Below are 20808 nucleotides of genomic sequence, written 5' to 3' on the forward strand. Positions count from 1 at the left end.
ACCTTGACGCTCTCACCAGTGAAATCGATCACTGATATCCAGGAAAAGCACCCGTTGCCAAAATACTAACACTCCACAAACAGGGCAGTATGTCCTACTTTTCAAAGGCAAAACTATGCTTCGCGTTTCAACGTAACTGCTTATTAAAATACTCTCCGGTGGCTATCTTGCAGTATTCTTCTGGCTTCTGCTCATTCAGTTTTTCGTACAAAAATGTGGTAATTTCATGACCACACTTGATTTTGCAGGTCTTTTTGCCTGGAAGAACCTTGAGATGGCCTCACAGGGCACACTTAACTAGGTGCACACCTCTCTTCCAAAAAATGACGGCTGCACGATCACCATCACAGCGTAGCACAAGCTGACGTTGCAATAACTGGCAGCCACCACTTTTTGCACCTTCTTTATAGCAACTGTAGTTAAATGCCCACTCTCCCAGCTGTTACGACCCTAAGTGCATTGCGAGAATTTTCTAAATTGTGCAATGCCCCACAAGCAATATAACTCCAGGCATTGAGATATGAGGTCTAAGATTGCACCTCTCAAGACATTCCACCAACGTATTATACTGCACCAAGGAATACTGTGCCTGGAATCTTAAAGGGACACTAAAGAGAAGAACAATTTTCTATTATCGGTAAATTACTTTTTCACAATTCCAAAATCCCCACAATTGCCATGAGAAGATTCATGGTAAGGGAGAAAATGCGCAAAAAGGAAGTTGAAGTTTCCGCACCAAACGCTGTGACATCATAGATTTTCCTAATCGGTAAAAACGTAGTTCCTAATCGGTAAAAATGAAGTACATTGCCCTCTGAGAGGGGCCATAGACATAACATACAAAGTTTCAGGAAATTTCGCTGAGCCAATGTCACCAAAATACAACAAATACACTTTGAAATCTATGACATCACATGCAGAGATTTCAGCACAAAAATCAAAAATGAAACTTTGACCTAGATATTTTTCCTCTATTAATAAACATATGATGGTGAAACTAACGAGATTACAGTTTTAAGAGTAAAATTTATCAATCTAAACCGATTCACTGTATAACTTTAGTGTCACTTTAAACAATCATTACGATTGGCTGACAACACGCTCTGAACATCATAAGTAAGCCAATGGCAAGGTGAAAGAATTTGAATGACGGCAGTGACAGAAAGTGTGGGCCAAGATAGAAACAGGAAAGGAAAAGCAGTGTCCATCCTCGTTGTCTCATTTTGTCCTTGTCTGTTTATTGTGCTGCAGTATTTTGAACATGTACCCACACGCGTAACTCGCCACTTAAAAGCAGCTCGTCTCCACTCCACTTTCACATAAACAACTGCAACTACACAGTGATCCCTGAACTAAGCCTTCCTTTCTAAAACTGCTGCATGCAACTGCAAATGTTTGCACCACCACCACACAAAGCAGGGCAAGACCTGCTTTGCATATGTCTTTCACTGGCTATTGCATCTCGCATTGCATCACAATCGCTTGTGTTGCATAATTAGCAAAGCCAAATTTATTTTTCCTTACTGCTGGCAAGAGATTTGGCCTCCTTCTAGTACAAGCATAAAAATGGTAATGCATTCAATTCAAACAAATTCCAAGAGCTACTACACCTACCCACTTTGGACTCGCTGACTGTCTGGCCTATATGACCACATCCTTACCAAACGTTTTATCTCTCTGTCTAGCCTTTACACCAAGACCACAAATAAAGGAGTTGAGAAAATCTAGCCTTTCCTTACTGAAACATTCTGCATGCATTCCAATGTTCTGTATGTTGCTCGTAAGGCTGTTATTTTAAAGTTTAATAAAATTGATGTGGGACCTACATTTACTCCATAAAATTATAAGGACTTATTGGAATGGCGTATGCAACACTTCCATAGGGCTATGAGGAATTGAATCTAGGTCTGCAGCGTGGTGATGCCGTACCAATGCTTGGCGCCATGCCAACAGTTGAGTAGGGTTACTGAAATACAAAAAAGATGCGTACCAATCTAGGAAGACGCGTACCATCGATGGTACGCGTCTTTTCTGTATTTCAGTAAGCATGTACCAACTAGCCCAACAACAAGTTTTACTAAGTTGAGTAGGGGGTCCGGATTAAGTGCGGCAGCAGATTGAATGAGCGCTGCCAGCATTGCACTGTCATAATATCAACGCACATGCACAACTCAGACATAAGAGGTAAGAAGGTGTCCAGAGATGCTCAGCGAGTTTGGCTAATAGAGCAATGAAATCAAGCAGACAGCCTGCCATGTTTTGTTCAAATAGATTCAATGTAAGCTAACTAAATAATGTGTGCTGTGCAAATGCTCTTGCATCACTTCAAAAATAATTGTAAATGTGCTTTCTAGAATTCCTCACTCTGTAAAAACTGCGCGAAAAACGTGGACAAAGGGAGAAACGGACGACGTTTTGTTCACGTTTTTCGCGCAGTTTTTACAGAATGCATTACCAACTCGCCCAACAGTCTGTTCTTCTAAGAATTCCTCATGCGGCTTATTTCCAGGCGTTCGCTTCGTTTCAGTTGCTTCTCTGACAAACCATGCTACTTTTCAAGGGCTGCCCGCAACTTTTCAGTTAGTCTCGGCGAGTTGGCAAGCTTTGCCACTGTTATCAACAGTGTCTGTTCCTTCTCACTGCATTTGCAGTGACTAGTTCTCACAGCTCACTGCTATGGCTTGTCCTGCATATACGCGCATTGTCACACATGAGTGTGTCACTATCAAGACCTCACACATAATTGGCTACCACAATATCTTGTGCACAACAGCCTTTGAACAGTGTATACATGCAGTACACAGTTAACGTGCACTCCCTAGTTCACTGGAATACTGGCTGCATTGTTCACTTGACAATGGTGTACATTTATATCTGTTGCTAAAATAGATTTTACTCTATAAGCATCAACGTTACTGAAGCCACCACCTTGAAGCTGTCAGTTGCATGCCTTGGCCGGAGCACTATTCAATTTCTTGTACGAGAGTACTAGTAACAATATCAAGCATGAAACACAACTCGATGGTAAGTTAATTTAATTTAATAAGCGCCTGTGTCTCTTCTTTCGTGTCCCCTTGTAAAAGTTGTGCGCTTCCTACCAAGACTAATGGTAAGAGTGCTATTTGGTTTAAAAAGAAGACCCGCAGAAACAGTTTGGAACCAATGGGTGGAGCCATTTCAACGAGACTTTTCATAAAAAAAGCCTGGTTGTCTCAACATTTGCTGCAGGCCAAGCACAATTGCTCTAGAACTTCTTACTTCTACCTCCAGCACTTTTCAACTATCTAGAGTGATGAAGAAATGCTTCAACAAGCTGTCTGCAAATGCCCAACGCAGTAATAGAGCTGGACCAATTGAAAAAAGCCAATTATAGCTGATGTGCCTTGGTATTTTAAACACAACAGTTGCCAGTGGGCCTGTGCGAATCCAATTCAAATATTGGAACAAACATTCCTTTTTGCTTCAGCACGAATTTAAATTTTCCGAAATTTCGAAGTATTTAAAATGAACAGACAGTATACCGTATGTAACCAGCCTAAGAAAGGTTATTTCACTTCAGCGTGGGGCCGCTCTGCTGAGAAATGACCCTTTCAGAGGAAATCTGCACTGCTGCGAAGTCACACTTCAAGGTTAAGTAACTGCACCATAATTTTTGAAATATTTCTTTTTTAAGCTTGAAAGTTTGTTATATAGGCTTATACGGTTTAGTTTGGCAAATTCTAAAACATAATGCATTTCGCCATTTATAAGTGGCACCCTAATACTGTTCAAATCCTGCTACCATTAAAGGGGTATTCACATGAGGGAGAAATCCGCGGGGGACACAGGGGTATTGCCGCCATCTGTGCATACCTTTTCAGTGGAGGCCGGTAGCATGCACCTAAACCCGAAACGTCGTCGCCGCAGTTGAATTACTGAAATAAATGCTGCCCCATTCCAAACGGGACCTTCCTTCTCACCACCCCGATCCCAACCAGAGGAACAGACACCAACTCTTACATCCTGTTACGACTACCTTTATTATGGTCTGCGGAAAAGTCATGCCATGACAGTCAAGCGAGGAAACAACACAGAAAGGAATGGTTTTCAATGAAAGAAAAAGAAAATAAAGCGAAAAGACTGGAGGCCAAAATACAACCCAAGGATGGGGAGACAGTTGAGAATAACTGCATGCGCACATCATCAGACATGAGAACAAACACAAAGCTTCAAGAACTGAAGAAAAAGAAGAAATAGGTTTCACACACAGCACACACAGCATACACAGAGAGGAAAAAACCAAGTTCGATGAAACACATAACATTCTGATTAGAGAACGCAAATGAACACTTCGCGTAAGGGAAAAGAACAGTCCAAACGTGAATAGCGACAGCTACAAGAGAAATGATGTGAAAGACCTACCAAACAATAACAGACTAACTGCAAAGGAAAAGCTGAAAAAACAGAAACAGAAAGAAGTACACACAGAATAGATATCAAACTGAAAGGACCCTGAAAGTAACAAAAAAAATTTTTTTGATAGGCAAACAGGCACAAATCACACACAAAAGACAAAGACAGGTCAAGGAAAGAATTACAGCACGCTTCTAGCTATTCCAATGTGTCATCATCAAACAAATGAGCAATGGCTGACAAAGGAATCAACAACTATGGTACGCCAGGTTGGTCAAAAGGCTGTGCACAGTTCAAGAGTGAGGGGACCACAGATAACAGGCTTCACTGAGATTTTGCACTAGTATTGTGCGTTTTCTCTACGAGACCGTATGAAGCTAAACAAAGCCAGGCTTGATGTCTTGTAACGTTGACAAAATAAGCTTTATGAACTAAGCAAAAGCCAACAAACTAATCAAGCAAGTGCCATTATGTGCTAACTCCTAACCATATGCAAGGCAAAGGTTTTGCGATGGCTTTTTCTGAATATCTATGTGTAAAAAAGTCCACTAGATTGTGTTTCTAGTGAATTGAATGATTGATTGATCGATCGATCGATTGATTGATTGATTGATTGATTGATTGATTGATTGATTGATTTACTAATTCATTCATAAGGTCCAACTCCTCACCATACGCAAGGTAAAGCTGTTGTGACGGCTTTCTCCGAACGTCTATGCGAAAAAAGTCTGCTAGATTGTGTTTTTAGTGGATTCATTGACTGTTTGATTGATTTACTCATTCAATCATAGCGTTGAATGTGTCAAAAGTAACTGATGATTACACATGTGATCAATTAGGCAGGATGCTGATAGTATTCCAAGGCAATGCAAAGACCAAGAGGCTCCAATGGTGGATTCTGAATCAATCTTTACAATAAGGTCTTCAACATGCAACAAGATCTCTTTACGCAATTGCTACTGTACTCTGCCCACATTCGTGCAACGTCATCGCAGGGATGAGTCAAACCTACAATGTCAAGCTTGGCCGAAAAATGTCACAGCCATTACGGCACCGTTGTGGACCTTGACAAAGCTTGACAAATCAGCCACTGCTGATCTCTTATTTTGGCGCTTGAAGTGTAAACTTTTCCAAGATGTTCGACCCATACGGCACAAGTACCAGAAACAAGCGGTGCAGCTCTGCTATTCAACCTCATTACAATGAAGTTTTATCTGATACAAAAATAGCTCCATTATGTCAAATATTCATTATAGACGTAGATCTACTAGAATGCAATAAGAGCAAAACATTCTAATTACTTCACTATTTTCAATTCATTACATTCACGTTAATTATACTGCAGTTTGAGTACACCTGTTCCTTGCTGGGTTTTAGAAGCCTGAAAGCTTTCAGCAGTAACTATGAAAAATTAAACCTGGCACTAATTAAGTCATAGTGTCAGGCATTAATTAAGGTCAGCGTCATGGCTGCCCCAAATCAACTAGTCAAGCTCTAAATGAGGGCACTGCGTTTAGGTGGGCTCGGTAACTCATCTGTTAGTGTAAGCACGAGCTGCAAGCACGGTTACTATAGGGCTCACAAAATTGCACCCTCCTCAAGGCTCAGCACTTGGTGTTCACACAAGGTGAAAAGCTGCGACATATGCGCTACTACAGAGAAAGAGAACAAGACGGCAAGGTCCGCTAAGACGCCTCGTCTTCTACCTTGAGGGCTTTCTCCTCTTCGACGTCGACCTCCTTCTTCGGTTGCTTCGCGGATGACGGCCCATCAACAACGTCCCCACTTTCCTTCGGCTTTCGCTTTCTGAAATTCGGAACGAGTTTGCTATAGCACTTACATATTGATTGAATTAATGGTTAATTTATTTATTGATTGATTGATTGATTGATTGATTGATTGACTGATTGATTGATTGATTGAGTGCAACGTCCCAAAGTAACAAGGGAACTATCAAGGACAGTACTGTGGAGATCTCTGGGCTAATGGGTTCTTTAAAGGGGTCATGAACCACCCGATGCTTGGTGGCAAAACATGATAGCAGACACTGCTATGAACACCTCAGCTAAATCTTGCAGTCGTGCACAGCAAGGAGAGTTTACAAGTGGAGCACAAAGTTGCCATCTTCTCAGGCGCCCTCTTTTCATGCAGAGGTTTGTGCTAACTCTCTTCGGAGCTGCCGGCGCCTGCTGTTTCACATCGAACAGCAGACAACATGCTATTGGCCAATAGCTGGCATAAATAAAGAGCGGCGTTTGGATCAGACGTGCTTCTTGACACGGGGGGCTGCCACATGCAGACGCTGCGCTCCATAGTCTGCTAACGTTATACGGTGAGCCACACTCGCGAGAGAGTGATTGCATTTCATCACGTGCACTCAAGGGTATCACATGCACAGATGTAACTTTCCCCTGTGCCATGCCTTGCTGCGTAGCTTCCAGCGCACTCATCAGGATGAGAGAAGAGAGAAAGCACTTAAAGCACATGACAAACCTCTGTAACTCCGCTCGTTTTTGATGGATTCAAGAAATTTTTGCAGCAATCAATTCGTGAGGCAATAAACTCCAATACTGAGGTCATCGATGATTACATGGAAAAGTGGCTCATGACTCCTTTAAAGTGCACCTTATGGGGAAATACCACCAGACGGACACCATGGGAGAGAAAAGGAAGTGAGGACGACAAAGTGCGCAAGTGGTGCAAGGCTCGTGCTGTTGGACGGCTCTCGGTGGAACAATGGTAAACTTTAATTTATGTATTACAAATCCTAAAACTTAGCATAGTTTGCCTCTAATATCTTGCACCCTACTATACTATTCAAATTCGCTTCGAAATTGAACACTGATACCCATTCGCTCCGACTTTGCTACGAAACAAAGTGGTGTTCGCACAAGTCTAATAAAATAGGTAAAGGGGATGTGCACAGAACAAAAACATACCTATCCAATTTCTTCAGCTTCTCCTTGAGCTTCTTCTGGTCGTCGACCCCCAGTGTCATGAAACCTGGAAGGCTGTGGCAACGTAATGCTCTGCATAACTCTGTTCACAACTTTTGGCGTCCACTTCATACAACTTTAGAGATTCGTTTGGCCTTACAGCCAACAAATGTTTAACTACTCAACTCAAAAAACAATAGACTAATATAAAGATTAGTTATTTATGTTACTTTTGTCCTCTTGCTATTGCAGGTATGGATGTCAAGCAGTTCGACAGTACCATAGAAAAAAATTACAGAAGCATCGACCAGAATAGTGCCAACATAACACAGCCAAACAACAATGTAGAAACAAACACATCACAGAGAGATGTTATGGTGTGGACTACGGTCGAACCTTAATAAAGGCAACAGCAGCTAAAAAACATTTAGAACTAAATATCATGCTTCATTCCACAGCATGAAAAAAAAAACAAAAAAAAAATGAGCACTTGTACGTGTAAATTGTAAGAAAGCCTTAGCTAAAACTGGATTTTGAACTACACGGGCATTTTAAATAAATGACCATTGCCTCTGTGCTTATACCAAACTCCAGTTAGCGTTAATGGTGCAATTAAATGGTCCCACACTCTACCATAGAAGCAATGTTTTCAATTTAGACACTTCATTAGCCACACCTACTAACTGTGAAGTGCACACTGAATGGTGAAAAAGTTTATTTGCTATGCACGCATTTTGAAACAATGCATCATGGTCAAGTTGCTTACAGCCCATACATGAAGTGTGTGTGTGTGTGTGCCCTATGGACATTGTCCCTGCTTTGTAATCTTGAATGAATCAATATGTATAAGTCCTGGAAAACGCCATTTGTAGAGTGCTTGTGAAATTAAATGCGACATCAGAACTTTAAGTATATAACAACAGGTGGGCAAAATTCCTCAATATATCCCCATCATGTTGCTACGATTCTGGACACTAGAGGCGATGTTGGCTCTATGCAACTGTAGGTGCCAACATTACGCCAATGTGAAACAAACAAAAGAAGTTGGGAACAGAAATAGGTTCTATGTGCATTACTTAGCCCTAAATCGACGCAGTTGAATTCGTAAGCCCAGCACAGTGTACAATTTAAAGGATGAGGCACAGTTCCTCTGTGCTACGGAATATAGACGATTCTCTATAATTCTATACTGACCACAAATTGTCAAGGTCTATAGATCAAAAGGTATTGTAAGGCATTCTTTAAAGGGCCCCTAAGCCACCTCCGATAATTTTTTAACATTTCAAGTAAACACGCGCATCGAGTTCAGAATGCCGTCATGATTCATGATTAACAATGCCAAACGTGGCAGCGCTACGAGCCGTGGACACCCTACAAATTCCAAGAAACAATCCCTTCTCCTTTCTGGGTCTTTCGGCAGTGTTCAGCCCCTCAGTGTTCGCCGTGATGTCAAAATTTTTGTCTGCTCGTCATCCACAATACCCGTTTCTCCACTCGCAGGTACGTGCAGTCACCACTCTTCCTCCTTGCACGGTCAGGAGGGGAGACGAGCCGGCGAACGGAGCATAGCGAAGGAAAGAGCGAGACGAGCGAGGGCCTCTTTTGTATCATCAAACGCGTGTAACTCCGCTATTACGGCACCGTTTCGAAAATTTCTCACGGCTACGTGTTCACTGTAGACTTGTGCCCAACTGCAACACCACAACTAAATTTCGACCTCTGGGTGGTTTAGGAGCCCTTTAAAAACAAATGGCCTTGGCCAATCAAATCCGCTGAAATAGCGTTTTCTTCTAGCACACAACCAGTGGAAAGCAGTAGACCTTACAAAAATGATTACTGGACAAAATGCACGGAATTCGTCTACAAGGTTGGCTTCGTTTTTTTTTTCAACACGCTAGGTCTTTTAAGAGGAAAATAAATGCAAATAACAATTGGTCAGAGTGAAAGGTCAATGCTTGAGAATGTCAGAAACATCAATATTATACGAAGTAGCGCTTTAGTAAACGAGAAAGTAAGGTAAATGTAGGACACGATTTGCGCCACCGGTGGCATATTCTGGGAACACAAGCCCGATGACGTAGAAGGGCCTCATACAATTAATCACAAGTACACAAACTACTCATGACAGAAGAGAGCATTTCAGTGCATTACAAGACAAAATAAAATGTAATCAGAACGTTTCAATCTGATTCATGCAAAAAAGAACTTCTTGACGATACCCGTATTTTTTTTCACCGGGCTGTGCTCCGCAAAAGCCCCATGCTCCGTTGCACCAGCTGTTGGGCAGTAAAGCAAGTAAAGCCCCAACCACACATACGCGTTACGCGTCAGCGCGTGGTGTGCCCTCTCCCTATGCGCTCCCTCTACCTTCAAAGGAACGCAACGCGACAGAGTCTACATGCCACACGCTGACGCGTTGCAACGCGTACATTTGGTTAAGGCTGAAGGGGCGGGCATGGCTACATCAGGAGCCCATTCTCGGAGGAGGGGAGGTTTGAATAGCGGTAACGGTACGCAGACAACTAAAACAGGATTTTCTTTCAAACTAAGCATTTCCTTGGCACGAGACAAGCGCCATGAGGTTTCACTACACATGTTGAACATTCGTGAGAGAAGACCCAGCTTAAAATATGACTCACTCGCAAATGTTCAACACGCCATAACTTTTGTTCAAATGGGTTTAGTTGCACTGCACACTGTTATGATTTCAGATTATTGTGATACGTTGATATACCTTGTAACTCTCTCAGTTTAGAAAAATCTTGCTCCCGGAAAGGCACATGAAATATATTCTATTTTTAAAAACTACACATTATACTGGAAAAATAATTGCATAATTGAAATCAGCCCACAAATATACATAAACTCACTAATTTTCATCCAAATCAATCAGGAAATTTAAAAAAATTAAGAGCAGTGCCTTAAAATGCTGCCTGTTTCTACCTGCTTATTAATATAAGGAGCTACCTTTCAGCACCCAGCGTGTAGTCGAGGTCGTCGCGCTTCTGGACAAAGCAGTCCACATGGAACCACATGGGGATGGCACCGCGCATCTTGGCATAGCCGCTGTCGTAGTCATTCTTGGAAATCCTGACCTCTCCCTTAAAGATAGAAAAAAAAAACACCGTAAGAAAGGCAACACTACCTTGATTACGAATATTCAATAGCCCCCATCACACTTTACATATGATACTGTCCAGTGCTGTGACGGCAAAGAAATGAGCAGCCAAAGCATTGGGCAAAGAATTTCACTCTTTCTTTAACGTAACTGGTCATTGAACGTTGACGTCTCTCTCGCACATTGGCAATTCTATACAAAGACATGTTTGTGTCACTCATTTTAGAGAGAAAGCTTGAAGGTTCCAACCAATTTTCTCAAAGGTTCTGAGATCAGTACTCTGTAAAACATGGTATTTTAGCCAGAAAAGAGAAACTTTTAGCTTAATTCCAATATGCCTAGTTTTTACATTTAACAAAAAGAAAGTACTCTCACTTCAAACAAAAAGTAGCTGGTGCAATTCTCTTGCAGAACTGACAGACACATGCACCGTGGTTTCATAGGTTGGGCCTATATATTTATTCTTAGACTGTGACCAACTATGGGCATATTACTCTGAATGACCACTATTATCTGCACCACAGATTACACATCCTGTCAAATTCTGCTTCTTGCACTCTCAATTGCAACCCCAATTAATCAAATGCATCTGTTATCTCACTATAATCCTCTTCCTGTCTTCTGCCTTCATGGCTACATTTTGCCATTCCAGGCAGTGCAGCAAAACAAAATACAGTTCCCCCTTTCATTGTACCTACGACACACATATAAACACGTGCACAGCCATGACTGTTTGTTTTTACTCACTTTTGCAATCTTTTCGTTGCATCCTTTACAGGTGCTTTTGCCAGATTTGGCATATTCGGTTGCGAAATCCTTAAGGTCCTCTTCAGTCGTTCCAGTCGCCAGTTTGGTCTCTGCAACGAAGCAGGAGCCCAGTGTCGCAGAAATATCTCTCACAAACGTTTTCACAAAGTTTGACTAAACCGCTCGTACACAAAGTGAAAAAATTTTTAGCATTTGCTACACTCTAAACAAGTCTTTTCCAAAAGTAACCAAAGCTGGGCTAGTTGGCAGGAATTCATAATGGGATGATTTCAGCGTGCACAGAACAGACGAAGACGGAAGAAAGTACTTCTGTCCTTCTGTTCTGCGCGTGCTGAAATCATCCCATTATGAAGCATTTTCTCTTCCTCAATGCTTATCCCTAGAAGAGGGCAACACTAAGGCAGTATTGCATGACACGTTCAACTCAAACTTCTCTGTTCCTCAGTTACATGAAAAGAAAAAGAAAGAGAGGGCAGCAACGTCGCGAGTGAAAATCACTCGCCACTCCTACCAAAGATCCAAGCCACTCACCGATCTTCTCCTGAATGCGCTTCTGGTCTTCATAACGCAGCGTGCCAAATTTGTCAATGTCGCCGACAGACTTTGGCCGCTGCTTGGCAAAGAAGCACATGAAGTGGTACCAGTTGGGCGTCTTGCCGTCGAACATGGGCGACTGCACAGAGTAAAACCAGATAAGAGTATAAGCCTAAGCAGTGAAAGAACAACAAGAGTGAAGAAAAAGGCTTCCGAGAAACAAGGTCAGTGCTACCAATTAACGCTTTCCGTACCTCGGGGAAAGTAGGTGTTTTTTGTAGGTTACACTGGATCTCTTTTGCTGAAGAAACTATTGCACCTAATATTTTATGTAACACATCAATGAAAAGCCAAATGTATGAACTTTTTACACATTATAAGTTTCATTATATGTTATGCGAGTGATATAAATTACCAGATTCAAAGCTACAGGACAAAACTGAACACAGTTTGCAAAGACATGCCTCTATCTTCTAAGAAAAAACTACAAGAAATTATGAGATATGCAAAATGTACTGTCATCTAATAGGTACCATCCCTGAAAAATTCAAACTTTTCTAGTGTGCAGGGCTTTCCAGACAAAAATCTTACTGTAAGCACTACAATTGGGCGTGTCATGCAGCAAAGCAGTTCCTCAATGTAAACATAGTGTAACGTCGCATTTCTTGCAGTAAACTCTAGTTTTCTGCCTGGTTTTCTTGTCACACTTGCATTTCTTAGTTTCTATAAGTTTCCATCCTGGCAGGCTGGTGCTCGAATGTGAACCGAGATGGCCCGAAGCAGAAAGCTAAGCTGACCGATGTTCTGGGTTGGTTTACATCTTCGTTGCTGCCAGAGTCAAATTCCAACCAATAAGCAGCATCCTCAGACTCGCTGCTGCTCTTTAAATCGATAAAATCAGCCACAAACACGGCGGAATGCCGACATCTGTGACCTTTCGAAGCGCACACCACAAATGGTGGTGGCCATTTTTCGCTTCTGCGCCACTTTGGAGCGCATCCAAAAAACGAGGCCATGCGAGAAACAAACAAACTACATAAAAAAGAAAACTATTGTTCTTCTTCTTCACGACGGATGGTGCAGTGTGTCTGTGAATGGCACGGAATGTCTCGAAAGCGGTAATTCAAACCATCGAAAGTGGGCTATCGATAGTTGAAGTGCTCGATAGTGGGCCATCAAATCAAACCACTGATAGCGGGCTATCGAATATGTTTAAGTGCCCTTTAACTTTCCGTACCGTGCCCTATGGGCACGGTACGGAGAGTTTAAGGGCACTTCACTGTGAGCCAACAGGGCACTGTGAGCCAACAGGGCACTGTGACCCAACAGGGCACTGTGACCCAACAGGGCACTGCTGTGACCCAACAGGGCACTGTGACCCAACAGGGCACTGTGAGCCAACAAGTGCAGAACGTATACCAGTGATACAATCAGGTCTGCAAGAAGAAAGGCATCAAGCTGTATGGTGCAAGTGGCAGAAGTCAGTGTGCCCTTGGCCTAGAGAAAGCTCAGTTTACAGCCATAAAGTCTCGGTCACTCACATGTGCAGTGTGGTGAAGCATTAGTGATAAGGTGAACATGGCACATACGGTTTCTGCAAGTGATAGGTGTAGAAAGGTTGTTCCCTCTCAATTTTCTAGTGGGGGAGGACACACCGCCCCTACATTCCCTGCCCCTCCCCTCACTCACAACAACTACCGCCACCCCTTAGATCCATTGCTCGCAGGGTTTCTGAAACCCAGGGCGTGATTTTGCATTCATACTAAATGGGAATGTTCGTCCTCCCCACATGCAATCAGTTGAGGCTTGCACATGTGCCCTTCATTCATGGCGTTTACACAAGCCTTGACCAATCGCGTGTGGAAAGGACGAACGTTCTATTAAAACGCGTACAATCTGCGAAGGGAGTTTTAGGGTTCGGCGAGTGACGAGAACTAATTCAACTGCATATTGTTCATTTCCCAATATTTTACATAAGTTACACTGTTTATTAACCTTGAGAAATAATGTTGCACTGCCATTGGGATTCAGTGAAACGATCGCACGCCACATCTGCACTTCCGTATTCTGTGACAGCAGCGAGAAACCCACGAGGCAGCGATTCTCCAGACTCATCAGTGTGCAATTTGCGGAAACACGATGGCCGCAAATTGCACAATGATGATGATTATGTGATTGCACAATGATGATGATGATGTGCGCAGAATGGTGATGTGATTGCACAATGACGATGTTACAATGATGATGATGATGTGCGCACAATGGTGATGATGTGATTGCACAATAGTGATGTTACAATGATGATGATGTGATTGCACAATGATGATGTTACAGTGATGATGTGATCGCACAATGATGTTAAAATGATGATGATGATATTGGTGATGATATGATTGCACAATGATGTTACAATGCTGATGACGATGTGTTTGCACAATGATGTTACAATGATGATGATGATGTGATTGCAAAATGATGTTACAATGACGATGACGTGAATGCACAATCATGATGATGGTGTGATCGCGCAATGATGATGATGTGATCGCGCAATGATGATGTGATTGTGCAATGATAATACAATGATGGTGATGTGAGCACGCTCACAAGTGTAGTTTGTAACTGGGTGGGAACCAGTTGGGGAGCTCTGCAGGTTTAGTGCGACTTGTCTCGCATCTTTTGGCAATTGGTATACAGAAGAACCAATCAATATGGAGAATTTTTTGTGGACTTCAAACTTTTGCACGTCCCAATCTTTGCGTAAACACGCCATTTACGGTGCACAGTGGCTAAAGCGGCAGCCGCATGGCCGACATGCGCAACATGATGATATGCATTGTGGCTCCAAAAAAGATCCACTTAGTCTACGTAGTATCACCAGTTCCTCATCAAGAGCAATGACATTCCAGACCATAGACAACATACCGAACTGTCCACAAGGGACATCATTCAGTGAGATGGTGCATAGCTTTTGGGAGCATACAAGCGCAAGAATAGACATTCACATATAACGAAAGACACAAGACGGGGCGCGCTAACCAGTTAACTTGAGAAGTAGCCTTTTACAGATCACGTATAAAAGAGTCCTCATGGTGTGAAAGATAGTTTAATGTTCCCAAAAGCTATGCACCATCTCACCAAATATCAAGTTTTGTTAAACTACCTTTCACACCATGAGGGCTCTTTTATATGTGACGTGTCAAAGGCTACTTCTCAAGTTAAAAGGTTAACGCCCATCCTGCGTCTCTCGTTATACGTGAATGTCTATTTTTGCATCTTAACGTTCCCAAATGGGAGATCATACACACATACTTTGGTAAGGCTGATTAGAATAGGAGAAAGTACACCGGTAGAAAGATGGAGAAGGAGAGTGGGTTCCACGGTAATATGGAGATGCTGCGTGTGTTTGGTGCCAGACCAAGAATATTTTGAACCAGAAACACTCCCCTACCGTTTAAGCAGGCGGAACAGTGAATTTGGGCGCAGTTGGTGCAAGCTGCACATGAATGGGTGCAGAGAGACAGGATTGTAGCATCATCATCATCAGCCTGTCTACGCCCACTGCAGGGCAAAGGCCTCTCCCATGTTCAGCCAATCAACCCGGTCCTGTGCTTTCTGCTGCCACGTTATACCTACAAACTTCTTAATCTCATCTACCCACCTAATTTTCTGTCTCCCCCTCATGCCTTTGCCATCTCTTGGAATCCAGTCAGTTTACCTTTAATGACCACCGGTTATCCTGCAGATGTGCTACGTGCCGGCCCACATCCATTTCTTCTTCTCGATTTCAACTATGATATCCTCAACCCTCATTTGTTCCCTGACCCACTCTGCTCTCTTCCTGTCTCTTAAAGGGGCCCTGCAACACTTTTCGAGCAGGGTCAAAAAGCGCTGCCAATCGGTAGTCGAGGCTCCCGAGAACACGCGAGCCAAATATTATAGCGAAGCGAGCGGCCTGGAATTTACAATAAATTCTCAAAGTCAGCTGAAAATCGCTCCCTCTTCTCTCGACAAATGATGTATTAGTCCGCAAAATATGACGCGATTGTCGGCAGTTCCACCATTGGCTGATGTTATAATCACGCTAACACCCTCATTATTACCTTAGTTGTTAATTTTGAGTTCAATAAGTAGATAATATGTATGTTTATATTGTGTTATGCCGTTAAAACACCAAACAAACATTAATATTAGCACTTCCGGTCTCACCGACAGCTCGTCTGCTCCTAGTTGCGTGGTTGCGTTTTCTTCACCATGTGCAGTGCCGAAATCGTGAATATTTCTGTGCTTTTGACCATCGCCGGTTGCCGTTGAGAGTGGCAGCCGTTCGAGTGTTGCCTCGTCAGCTGGAAACTGCATCGTCGGCACGTTCTCACGACCGACTGAGGCAGCGGTGCAGCATTTCTCCGATAACAATGCTGGCGCCGGCTAGCTTAGGATACCTGTGTTCGCTGTATGGCGAGAGTCCCGTTCGCTGTCTGTTCAGTACGTCATCGAGCCGTACCTCGGCGTACCCTCCCCGTAGTCTCAGGTTCCCGAGAAACCGCGACACAGCAACCAAGCAGACTCGCATTTTCACGGTAGCTGCAGACAGCCGGGGGATGGGTCCGCGCCGGCCTGATGCCCCACGATCCTTTCTTCTAGTCTGTAGTTCTTTGTTGTCAGCCCGCACTCGCTGTGCGCCCGCATTCGAAGAGCAAACAGCATCGAAGTACTGCCACTGGGAGAAGGGTGCACGCAGCTGTGCCGTGTTGAATACGATTCAAGCGCGAGCAGTGCGAAGAGGCGGTGTATCGGAGTGTGGGTCGAAACCCATCTCAGCTGTCATTCGTTCCAAACGCGCACGCAAGTTTGCGTCCATGGTTGGCAGAGCGATGAAAACACTACGGCAGTTCGAGGTGCACACCCAACATTACCAAACCGACTCGCAGTTTTCAAGCACACGCGATACACGGTGCCATGGGCTCCGCCGCTCGACGACGACCACGCGAGCCGACCGGAAGTGGCGCCACAGACCACGTGGTTGCGCCGAGACGCCAGAGAGAAAAAAATGAAAAAAATGCCGCCGGCGCTTACGTCGCCTCCTTGCACCTCCGCCCTCCCTCCCTTCCTTCACGCCGCGCGCAGCTTTCCGCGCGCTCGCTGCGTTGAGTTGAGGGAGAAAGCTGCGGAACGTGATCTCTATAATTTGGTAACACCACTTAGACTTGACGGATTTGAAAAATTTTTGCGGCATATGACTCGTGAACAGTCATACGTCAATAATGAGACTATTCCAATATAACTAAGAAAGGTGTTGCAGGGCCCCTTTAAGGTTACACCTATCATTTTCCTTTCCATTGCCCGCTGCATCATCCTCAATTTAAGTTGAACACTCTGTAAGTTTCCAGGTTTCTGCTCCGTCGGTGAGCACCGGTACGATGCAGCTGTTATATACCTCGTACCTATAACAGCTGCATCGTACCAATTGTAGCAAAATGGTGCAAATGGCACAGCTGGACCACCACTGCATACATGAGCCCACGTAATATAATAATACCACGTTATCTGTCACCTCAGTATATTACCATTTTTTCTGGCATCCGAAGTGAAAGTTTAGATTTCAACATTTTACGCAAAAATCACTTATCACCAAGCTTGTTCATTACACCTAATCAAAATGCAAGGAGTGCAATAAATTTTAATTTTAAGCTACCAGCCACTCGTAACACATACAGTCAATGACCTATTCAGTTTCATGGTGCCAATATCTGCAATTCAGTACCTCATTAGGTAAGAATGGCTAACAATTCCGTGTCTTTTGTCAAAAGACAGCAGTTGAAAAAATATTCAATTTCCCTTCGACTTTTTTTGCAGACTGTTAGTCACTATTTCAACACTTGTAAAAAAAACTTGCACACAAACCTTCACAAATGTCTTTTACTTCTATGTATAATATCCTGTTTCTGTTTTATTTTGTTTGGTGCGTACGTGTATCACTAGGAAGACATGCAATAAACTTTGTAACTGCTACGTATAATAAATATGGCCTTACACCAGCCTCTCACTATTGGCCCAACTGTTCTTTTGTCAAATACACAAATCAGTGAAAAATAAATGAAATGAAAAATGAGTGCTACGGCCACTAATCTACCATGGCAGGTTATCTGTAGACAGTGGTGCCCCGTCTGTGCTTGTCAAATATTATACTCCAGCATGCCGCAGAAACCTGCTATCTGAAGTAACAAATCGTTTGCTCTCTTCTGAAAAGACAAGATCCCCAATTTCCTTTTCCCAGGCTATGCAAAGTAAGCAATAATGTTACTTAGTGAGAAACAGCGAGTAAAACACAAGAGTAAGAACGACACCACATGCACGTGTCATGTCCTTCTTACTTTTTCCCTGCCATTTTCCCTTTGTAGCATGCAACAGCAACTAGTCCAACATCGTTTCCTCTTGCAATTCATGTCTTTTACATCTGGTTATTTGTGTACAGCTATTCTGTGTTCAAATGTGGCAATAAAAAATGCAGTAACCCTCTTGAGGCACGAAGTGTAGACAGAGGAGCTAAGGCTGGGGTTGATGTACACATTTATTGAATGCACGCCATGAAACTGACATGCCTTCAGCTTCGTAGAATACCTTCAACACTTTTGCACACTAACCCTAACCTATAGCATAAATATTGAATCTTATCAGGTGCATACTAAGCTTGTGTACATTCACTGTCAGGTGCCCAACATGCCCAAGGAACAGCAAGACGCTACCCAGATAATGCCGTCCCAAAAGCATAGCTTGAAAGAGCCAATTGCAATCATCATGTTTGAAACATCAGAACACGCTTGCTCGACCATTAATAACACCCTGTTACCACATGAAGAAGACTCGCAAACAGTACAAGCGCTCTCCAGGCTTTATTGGTAGGTATGTCAGGCTTTTACAAGCACAACACGATATCCAGCAGCCAAATCAGCCCAAGCATCAGACAAAGTCACTGATGCAAGGTCTCCAAACAAGACACCGAAATCAATGTATAAAAGCGTTCGTCATCACAGTGGTAACGAAGGAAGTGAACTTTAGGAAACAATTGGAATCATTGCGACTGGTTTCGTTTGAAAGCACGACTCATTAAAGGCACGGCGCAGTCGCATTGTTTTTTACTTGAGAAGCTGCCTTATCAGCACTTATTGCGTTTTCTTTTTTGTTTTTTTTTGCTATCGGTGACCGGCGACACAACACGACTATTCGACAGCCACCTTATCTTGAACAACAGACAGGAATTCGATTTTACTACACTTGTGCGCCCGGCAAGTTCAGGGTCGCGACAAGCGATATATTTGGAAGCAAGTTCGCTGTACTGCTAAACAGCGGAAGAAGGCAAGCACGTGAAAACACAGTATACATGCATTTCCTCTTTATGTCAACCATTAGCCGATGAAACGAATGTTCTGAATTACAAACGAGCTACAACGCAAAACTATACGCAATTTTGAGTCACTGCGGCTTTGTGCACTTAAACATAAAGGACTGCTTAAAGAGCTGCCGTTGTGACTAATTTGATCCGCCCACGCTACACGCTTCAGACGAAATGTAAAAACAAAGTAACGGTAGACGAGACCTTGGTAACCGCAGCGCGCCAACGCGCCCGCAACAGCTTGGAGGCGCGTTCGCGCGCGGCGCGTCAACAGATAAAAATATAGCGGCCGCACTTCTTTCGCCAGTCGCGGAATCCGGCTTGTGTCCTTGGAAGCGCCAAGTGAGTCTTGTCGAGATGGGCCTCTGCCTCTTGACATAACGGCAACCGGCCTCACATGGACTGGACAGGCAAATAGCGCGCTGGCATGCCGCAATGGATCGGGGTCGGAGGTGGTGCGGTGCGCAAAAGTTTCATGGAGACCATTCGCCGCACCCGTATAAAAAAATGAAAGCGGGGTTGGCAGCTTACAACGAAGCGATCGCAGCTCTGTTTAGGAGTCTAAGAAGGGATCGCAATCTTGTCTAAACGCCGCAGTTAATGGTTCTTTTGTATAAAAACGCCGGTACACCTCACCTGCACCATGACAGCAAGGCGAAGCTCGGCGTTGTCGATCTTAGACTTGCAGCCCTTGCAAGACGCGCGACCGCTCTTGGCGTATTCGGCCATGTACGGGAGGTCTTCAGCCATGTCGTCTTTGCTTCGGGAAGCGCTGTAGAAGGAAAATATGCGTGAACGTGGTGCGGAAGAGAAGATGTGCTACCGGTGCTACCGGCACTTCGCTAGCCCACACGTTTACCGCACAGTCCCACAAACAAACAAGCGCACAATGGCAAAAAAAGCGCGCGCAGTCTGGAACTCAGGTGGCGGGATTTCAGAGAATGTTGCGTTTGCGAAGTACGCTGGCTCATATGAAACTGGCGTTCTCGCAATTCGCTCCTAAAATACAGCAGCGTGGCAGTCATTTAGATATTTTACATTAGGAATGATATTTGTAGTTATGTGCGCGAAAAACGCAACTGTTATAGAACACCCGGAATGAGGCTATAAGATTCAAACGATGCGCGGGAAAAGCGCACGCCGGCCACGTGGCTTGCGCCGTTTTGAGCGTTTGACGCTTTCGGTCGCTAAATTAAAAAAAAAATAATAATAAACAAGCATTTCGGTCAACTGTTTTCATTTTTACTGAAATGTGAGCGGTAAGGTATTTCTGGCGCAAATCTGTGGCTATGTGTGTCGCCGATTACCCACAGGAGAAGGGACGCAAGTGCTTTGTCGCTTCTCTTCAGGGGCGTAGCCAAGGGGGTGTTGGGGAGGTTCAAACCTCCGCGAAATTTTTCAGTTTTGCTTGCGTATATATACACGCACACATACAAACACGCACGAACATACATAAAGTATGGTTGAACCCCCCACCCCCCGAAAAATATTTTTGGCTACGGCCCTGCTTCTCTTGTGCACTTCTACTTTATTTAGCCCAGTATTTTTCAGAGCACTACATGAGGTATAATGTAATCATTCAGGTAATGAACATAAAGACACAAGTTGCACCAACACAGCAGACATGATCTTTTATTGAACAACAGGCCTTGCACAGCTAAAGAACA

The 20808-nt window shown here is 43.6% G+C and overlaps 1 protein-coding gene across 1 annotated transcript in view; it reads right to left on the bottom strand.

Moving 5' to 3' along the window:
• The window catches only part of LOC119401523 (poly [ADP-ribose] polymerase 1), a 66266-nt gene extending 46187 nt beyond the window's left edge, over nt 1-20079 (bottom strand). The window contains exons 1-6 of the mRNA XM_037668401.2: nt 19778-20079; nt 11746-11887; nt 11194-11303; nt 10296-10429; nt 7332-7403; nt 6099-6198 (exon numbers count right to left, since the gene is read on the bottom strand). Of these exons, the coding sequence (XP_037524329.1) occupies nt 6099-6198; nt 7332-7403; nt 10296-10429; nt 11194-11303; nt 11746-11887; nt 19778-19891 (672 nt within the window). The 5' untranslated portion in view covers nt 19892-20079. The remainder of the gene's footprint in view (nt 1-6098; nt 6199-7331; nt 7404-10295; nt 10430-11193; nt 11304-11745; nt 11888-19777) is intronic.
• Nucleotides 20080-20808: the final 729 nt, after the last annotated feature.

The sequence above is a fragment of the Rhipicephalus sanguineus genome, chromosome 8, assembly GCF_013339695.2.
Source record: "Rhipicephalus sanguineus isolate Rsan-2018 chromosome 8, BIME_Rsan_1.4, whole genome shotgun sequence".
Taxonomy (NCBI): domain Eukaryota; kingdom Metazoa; phylum Arthropoda; class Arachnida; order Ixodida; family Ixodidae; genus Rhipicephalus; species Rhipicephalus sanguineus.